The sequence below is a fragment of the Octopus bimaculoides genome, chromosome 11 (assembly GCF_001194135.2).
Source record: "Octopus bimaculoides isolate UCB-OBI-ISO-001 chromosome 11, ASM119413v2, whole genome shotgun sequence".
Taxonomy (NCBI): domain Eukaryota; kingdom Metazoa; phylum Mollusca; class Cephalopoda; order Octopoda; family Octopodidae; genus Octopus; species Octopus bimaculoides.
This window is the reverse complement of record NC_068991.1, coordinates 3838585-3847417: the sequence shown is the minus strand read 5'-3', so window position 1 is coordinate 3847417 and position 8833 is coordinate 3838585. Positions and strand designations below refer to the sequence as shown.

General features: G+C 34.7%; 1 protein-coding gene across 2 annotated transcripts in view; it reads left to right on the top strand.

Annotated features, from left to right (window-relative positions):
* Positions 1 to 8833, top strand: part of LOC106880073 (UPF0462 protein C4orf33 homolog) — a 17533-nt gene that overhangs the window by 4273 nt on the left and 4427 nt on the right. For both annotated transcript variants that reach the window (XM_014929880.2, XM_014929881.2), the window contains exons 2-5: positions 3445 to 3656; positions 6093 to 6150; positions 6875 to 6926; positions 7579 to 7769. In XM_014929880.2, coding sequence (XP_014785366.1) covers positions 3445 to 3656; positions 6093 to 6150; positions 6875 to 6926; positions 7579 to 7769 — 513 coding nt within the window. The remainder of the gene's footprint in view (positions 1 to 3444; positions 3657 to 6092; positions 6151 to 6874; positions 6927 to 7578; positions 7770 to 8833) is intronic.

Sequence of the window (8833 nt, the reverse complement as noted above, 5' to 3'; positions counted from 1 at the left end):
GGACTGCCATGTTGGCTTGGCGATAACTATTAATTTCCAGTACCGCTGTCGTAGTCTCCTTTAGAGAGACTTAGAAATATTAATATATATATATATATATATATATATAATACAAAAAATATATATGCATGTATACACACATATATGTATATACTTTCATCTACATGTGTATATAGATGCATATCAGGGTACAGGACGCTAGAACAATGAACTACAGACAACGGAACGAACACATAGGAAAACAGAAAGCCACTTGGAATTATTCATCAGCTGCCTCTATTCTAACTCGACGTTACGATAAAATCTTTATAAGAATTTATCAAGTAGTTAGCGTGAAAAAACCTCATAAGAAAAAAAAACATCATTTTTTTCCAGAAATATATATAATTTAATTTATATAAGGGCATTACTATACAATAATGCCTCACGCTTAGAGGGACTTTATAAGTCAAAACTATCAAAATAAGCATATGCGTGGCGGTGGAAGTGTTGAACACAGAGGACTAGGAGCTTCAGTTGTGGCCATGCTGGGGCACCACCTTGAAAAATTTGGGTCGAATGAATCGACGCCAGTGTTTTTTTTTTTTAATTATTTTAATACTGGTAGGCTCTTTTTGCTGAACTGCTAAGTTACAGGGATGTAGACAAACCAACAGCAGTTGTCAAGCAGTGTTGGGAAACAAACACATACACACACAATGCAATGAGATTGAACCCGAAGCCATGTGGTTGGGAAGCAAACTTCTTACCGCACACCTATCCTTCTGAGCTTGATCAAATAAGTACCAGTTACGTACTGGGGTCAATGAAATCGAATAGCCCCCCACCTCTACTTCCCAAATAATTCCAGGCCTTTGTGCCTTTTCAGTGCAACAAACTAAAATTAATAGCTGTGTCACTTGGTTTTTCTATTCATTGCAATCAGCAGCCATGAAGTGGGATTGAACCAGTGATCACAGAGTTGCAAAACAAGCTTCTTAACCATACAACTAGGCCTGCACCTGTGTTTGTTTTAAGTTAATTGCAAACCTAATTTTCATAATGATTTTAGTGTACTTTAAGTTTAATTAAAGCAGAGATATTCTTTAGATATGCATGAATAATTGTCGAGTTTATTTATATAACAGTTTAAATTCTAAACGAGCTGCGACATTTGTTTTTTTTTTGTTGTTTTATAGGTAATAATTAGTGTGTGACATTAACATGTATTGGGGTGGGTAGGGTTTGCTTTGCTGTTTGTTTGATTTAGTTGTTTGTTTGTTTGTTTTTTTATATATATGTTATTTTGTTGTTTTTAATTTCAGTTTTCAGATTTAAATGAGTTACATGCACTTTGAATGAAGTGAATCATAAAATTTACTTTTTGATAAAAATTGTAAAATTAGATCTAAATGGAATTATCTCGATAAAAGAAAAGAAAAATTGGCAATTATAGAGATAAATTACAATAAATTAAATAATATGTAACAAATAAATAAAATTCATAAAATCAAAAACGGTACATATATATTCGTAAACAACATAAACTGAATGTATCCAAGTGTAAATAGTTGGAAAATTAAATTAATTTTAAAAATTAATTTGCTGTTAAATTTTAGGGGTTTTTTTTTTGTTTTTTTTTTCTGTTATTAATTTGTTGGTTTTTGTTCATTTTTCTGTTTTGAATATTTAAAAAACAAAAATTTTTTTTGCCAAAATATCTCTAAAAAATTATTCTTTTGATGTGTTTATGGTGAATGCTTTTCATGGATATACTTAAGTAAATGTGAGTGCAAAACACACGCACACACACACAAATGCTTACACACATACAAACACACACATATATACCTGCATACCCACATGTATAATGTATGCGTGTATATACATGTATGTGTGTGTGTTACATATATGTGTCCTGTGTATTATATATGTATATGTGTGTAGGTGTTATATATGTGTGTATGTATATTATAAAATATAATAAATATATATATATTATAAAATATAATAAATATATATATATTATATTATATATGCATAAAATATAATAAATATGATATATATATATATATATATATATATTCTGTATTATATCTACATAAAATATAATAAATATAATATAATATAATATATATATATGAGTGTGTGTGTGTATGTATATTCAATAAAATAAAAACTAGAAGTCAATTGTTCATGGCATCAAAGCTTTTCTATATTGTTTAAATATAAATAAGTTCAAATATTATTAAGCAGGAAATCACCTTGAGAATTAGTCTAAAGTTACAAGTATTTATGGAATACTCGGTCACAGGCAGTGTAATTTAATGAGGAAATTTTTCCGTTAATAGAACAGCTCATCATTTAACTGTTAAGCATTTAAACCAGCCATATCACACTCAAATGTACTACCTGTTTTATGTTTAGCACAACTCAGATTCATCCTCTCACACCTACCCATAAAATTTTAAAATCACATCATTAACCCTTTACTGTTCAGATTATTCCATCAAATTTGATGCTTATTTATTCCCATTATGTGGAATCTATCCTGCATTATCTTGTAGCCTTGAGGTTTCGATTATGAGGCTGTGTATGTTTTTGACCAACATAGTAGGGTAGGTGTTGGAGGCAGGATCTGACCAGTTTGAACATGGCACAGGTGGAATGTTTTGGTTGGATAGGGTCAGTTTAAATCATGAGTTCTCAACCGGTGTCCTTACAAGATTTTTGAGGTTCCACGTAACAAAATAGCAAATCAGGGATCCATAATAGTGAAAAATTTCTTGCTTTAGATGTATTTATAGCAAGTAACAGCTGGATCAGAGGTGGGCTTAACTTGAACATGGAAAACACAAGCAACGCTTGGTCCAACAGCTAATTTTACCATAAAAGAGGCACTAATGCAAACTGTAAGCTAGATAACTTATTTTTAAAAATTACATTTCTCTTATTGGTAGATTAGATGATGAAGTTTTCATTTTAAGGAAACAGCTATTTTTTTTTTTGCAATTTGATTTCTTTTGGAGTTTTTCTATGGTGAATTTTCCTACAGCAAAAATGTTTTTGTGAAATTTCCTGCAACCATTTGCTGCATACACTTCTTAAAAACCACATCAGCAGTTTACCATTGCATGATAATCAGCCACCATTTCACACAACTATCAAACTACTACCAACCATCCCCATCTTATCAATCCACCATCATTGTTACACCATACTCCCATAAATTTCTTAACCCTTTAGTATTTAAGCTGGCCATACACAGCCCAGATACTCTACCTGTTTTGTGTTCAAACTTGCCAGATCCTACTTATCACATCTACCCTACAATGTCGATATAAAATAAATATGAGCTAATACCTGATTACTTCAAAAACAATGTGAATAAATAAGGAATACATTTGACAGAGCAATCTGAATGCTGAAGGGTTTCACGTTATCTTTTTACAAATCTTTTAACAGAAGCGGCCAATTAAACAGACGAGACAGACTCGAATTTGAAATCAAGAAGCAATGGGATGGGACTCCTCTTACCAAAGCAGACACAGTAAAGTTATATATTGAGGGAGTTGACAAATGGTTAAGACTCGAAGTTGAGGCCCCTTTTTACAAGGATCCCGCTCCCCCAAAGGGAAAATACGGACAAGCATATCCTGAACTGTATAACTACGAAGGTGAGTATTTGGTGTTTATTCCATTTCCGTCTTGGATTTCTTTGTTTTCAAATTTTTGTTTTTAATTTTTTCTTTTAATTGCTTCAGTCATTAGACTCTGGCCATGCTGGGGCTAAAATTCAGTCATTTGTCTGCGGCCATGCTGGAGCACCGCCTTTTAGGCAAACAAATCATCCCCACCAGAACTTATTGACTTATTCTTTGTAAGCTTGGTACTTATTCCATCAGTCTCTTTTGCCAAATTGCTAAGTTATGGGGACGTAAACACACCATCATTGGTTGTCAAGCAATGGCGGTGCAGAACAAAGACACACACACATGCATATATATACATATATATATATACATATATATATATATATATATATATATATATATATATATATATATATATACGACAGGCTTCTTTCAGTTTCCATCTCCCAAATCCACTTACAAGGCTTTGGTCAGTCTGAGGCTATAGTAGAAGACATTTGACCAAGGTGCCACACAGTGAGACTGAACCAGGTACCATGTGGTTAGAAAGCAAGCTTGTTATCACATTGCCATGCCTGCGCCTATTATGTGTGTGTGTGTGTGTTTGTCCCTCACCAAACCTTGCATGGTGATGCCCTAGCATGGCCATAGCTCTGTGACTGAAACAAGTACAAGGCGGAAGAAGACATCCCAGAATGATGCAAATTAAGAAGAAGCTTTCAAAATATAAAAGCCATAATTAGCAACACTGAAAATTGACATATCACACGAATTAAAGATTTATTTTAATTAGACGAATAATATGTGAAAATTTGGAAGTATACGAGTCACGTACGTATGTGTGTGTGTGTGTGTGTGTGTGTGTGTGTGTGTGTGTGTGTGTGTGTGTGTGTGTGTGTATGTATGTATGTATGTATGTATAAGTGTGTGTGTGTGTTTGTGTCTCATCGTGTGATTGTTATAAATGAATGTGTGAATGACTTCTCTCCTTCTCATTACATTTGTACGCTTGCTATAAACTACAGGGTGTCCACAAAGTCTGGGTACATGAGGGGATTAACGCATACTTGAAGAAATTAGTATTTCTTATATCTAATTATTTATGTTATGATTTTATTTACTCCATGTACCCACATGGGGATAAACACATGCTTTAAGAAATTATTATTTCTTATATTTAATTGTTTATGTTATGATTTTATTTATTCCATGTACCCAGACTTTGTGGACACCCTGTATAAACAAACTCTCTTCATCCCGAGACAAAGTCATTTACAATGAAAAAACAAAAACAAAATTTTTTAAGGGGAGACAACTTTTGTTGACTTGACGGAAATATCTAGTATTTGGCTCAAATTTAAGCTGTTTCCCAAATTTAGTTTCTTGGTACTCCCTGCATAACATAGTGTTTTTTTTTTCTTTTTCGAAAATTAGTATCTGGTTTCATTTTCACCTTGGTTCATTGTTACACTATGCGCCAGCCAATGTGTCAGTCTACAATTATTTAAAATGTATAAAAATATGCTTGAAGATTTCAAGTTTGTTATCAAGCTTTGTCTCCTGTTAATTATGTCTCCAGGACCTGGAGCTTTTAACTGCCATTAGCTCTTCTGGTTATTGTAGGTCTCTACTTTGGTAACAATATTCCATTTTATCGTGAGGTGGCTCGCTTCTCTTGACTTTTAGGAACCCAATATACTTCAAAAGGGCTGTAGTGTTTCATTTAGTTCTGGGACTTAAATTAATGGATCTACATATGTGCATGTGTGTATATGTATGTAGATACGTATACACACACACACACACACACACACACACACACACACACACACACACACACACACACACACGCGCATATATGTGTATATATATATATATATATATATATATATATACACACACAGGGTGTTCAAAAAAGTCTCTCCACAGTGGCTTATTTTCCTCCTGCGCATCACCATGGTGCCACTTCTAGAGATTTTCAGTGAACGGATTATTTCGAAGGGACTTTGGCTACCAAGATCACCTGATTTAACACCGCGAGACTTTTTTCCTCTAAAGAGCAAGTAGTGGGTCAATGTACAAGAATCGCCTGTAAACCATTAAATACTTACTTTTTCAATTTGCTAGGCCACTGGTTTTAAATTAATATTAAATTAATATTCAATTTTTCACCCCTATTATTCAAATTTATATATATATATATATATATATCATCATTATCATCATCATTTACTGTCCATTGTCCATGCTGGCATGGGTTGGACGGTTTGACCTGGACTGGTAAACTGATGAATAGGGATGTGAAACTCTGAGTAGTAGTCTTTTGTGATATTTTCGTGATGTTTTTGCAGTTTTTTTTAATAAAGTGTGTGTGTGTGTGTGTGTGTGTGTGTGTGTGTGTGTGCATGTATGCAAGTATATTCTGTTGTATTTTATATTTAAATATATTGCTTTTGCCAGTGGTTGAGGCCTTCTTTCTGAATGACACAAACCAGTACTTGGAAGTGGAGTTGGCACCGTAAGTAAGATCCACCTATCTGTCGTCATCATCACCATCAACGTTGTTGTTCTCATTGTTGCTATCATCATCATCATCACCATCATTCTCACCGTCATCACCAGCATCATCATCACCATCAACCGTCTTTACGTTCTGAGTTCAAATTCTGCCAAGGTCGACTTTGCCTTTCATCCTTTCGGGGGTCAATAAATTAAGTACCAGTGAAACACTGGGGTTGATGTAATCGACTGGTCCCCTCCACAAAAATTTCAGGCCTTGTGCCTATAGTTGAAAGGATTATTATTATTGTAGTTACTGTTGTTATAATTATGATATAAAGGAATTGGAGAGGGCACTTGCTCCTGGGGTTTCAGGGAAATCTTGGACAGTGGGTTTCTTCGATTACCCCTAGAGGCCTTCCTATAGAAGGAGGGCCACATCCCCCTCATCCACCCCGCCACTTTTTTATATTTTAAACCTTTGTATGCTATGCATATGTCCCTGCTTTTTCAGTGTGTACTTTCTTTCTTTCTTTCTTTCTTTTTTTTAATCATTTCATTATATGTAACCCCCCCACACACACACTTTATGTCTGTCTTTGTAGTGTCCCCCTCATCCTTGGTACTTGTGGGAAAAAAATGAAATCATCATCATCATTATTATTATTATTATTATTATCATTATTATTATTATTATTATTATTATTATTATTATTATCATTTTCAATTCTCTTACAATTCAGACGTGGAGAACATCTCGTGTTGATGCTGAACGGACGCAGAAATGCTGTTGTGGTAAATTTGTTATTGTGATTTTATAATAATGTAAGGCAGGGGTTTTCTAACCATTGGGCCACAGACCATACCTACCAGCCATGGTTAATTTGGTACCAGGCCATAGAGAAAAAAAGACAAATAATTTAATTATTGTTCTATTTTATTCATTAGCACAGTCTGCAGGAAGTTTTTGCAGTATATATATATATATGTATATATCATCATTATCATCATCGTTTAAAGTCCACTTTCCATTCTGGCATGGGTTGGACGGTTTGACTGAGGATTAGGCAAGCCAGAAGGCTGCATCAAGCTCCAAACTGATCTGGCAAAGTTTCTATAGCTTGATGCCCTTTCTAATGCCAACCACTCCAAGAGTGGCACAAGGGCCAGTCAGCTGGTACTGGCAATGATCACACTCGAATGGTGCTTTTTACATGCCACCAGCATATTTACACCTGTGTGTGTGTATATATTTATATATATATATACGTTTATTCATAAATATATGTATATAGAGAGTTATTCGTCCTAATTTTGGGACTGCCATGTTGGCTTGGCGATAACTATTAATACATATATATATATATATATACACACACACACACACACACACACACACACACACACACACATATATATACGTATATAATTTTTCAAATATTTGCAGCAACAACTTCCACTGTACAACATAGCCGAAGTCAAAGATGGTTTTTGGAGAGGTATAGCATATATTGACAATGAGTATCTACCAGAGAATGTTACCAAATTTAATGCTTTTGCAATTCATGGAAGCAAAGACTCTCGAATCTACAGTGCCCTGTTCCCAGCTCCGAAGGGACAATTTGAATATCCAGATTTGTAAGTAATCCAGATTAACATATCACTTTCATTATTATTATTATTATTATTATTATTATTATTATTAGTCAGTAGTGTTATTCTTATCATGTGCTCTTACTGCACTACCGAGCACAGCTCTGTGTGCCTTGGGTATGTGCTGTGGTTTGTTGTGGTGCTCTTATTTTCACTGATTCAGTCCCACTGCGTGGCACCTTGAGCAAGTGTCTTCTACTATAGCCTCAAGCCGACCAAAGCCTTGTGAGTGGATTTGGTAGATTGAAACTGAAAGAAGCCCGTTGTATATATATGTATACATATGTGTGTGTGTGTGTGTATGTTTGTGTGTCTGTGTTTGACCCCCAACATCGCTTGACAACCAATGCTGGTGTGTTTACGTCCCCGTAACTTAGCGGTTCGGCAAAAGACACTGGTAGAATAAGTACTAGGCTTATAAAGAATAAGGAGTCGATTTGTTCGACTAAAGGTGGTGCTCCAGTATGTCCACAGTCAAATGACTGAAACAAGTAAAAGAATAAAAGAATATATATACATACAAATACTCTTCTACTCGGGTTGTTGGCTGATGCTGCAGTTCCTCCACCACTTAGGGGTGCAATGTCAAAACCACCCCATCAGCTCGCTGGCTTGGAGGTGGGTGTACTGGAGTGTAACACTTGCAATCAGAGCATGAAAGGGTTAGGTTGTGAGTGGCAGTCATTGGTACTCGTCTATCCACCTCAACGTAGAGACCAGCTCACTAAACATCAAAGGAACTATTAAAAGCCTCTTACACTCCCTACATCAGGATCAGTTTTCCATACAGGCAAGCCCCCTCCTCCTTGTGTCATCACTGACATCAAAGAAGGAAGCAAATCTGTGATAGGGTGGCACCAATATTATTGCAGCTCTTGCCATTTGAACACAGACAACCAGAATATATCCTGGAAGATTCCTATTAACACTTTGGTCGTTCTACAAGATGCATATATATTATTGATCTGTCATATATGTGTATATATACATACATACATATATCTATATATATGTATATATATGTGCATATATATATATATATATATATA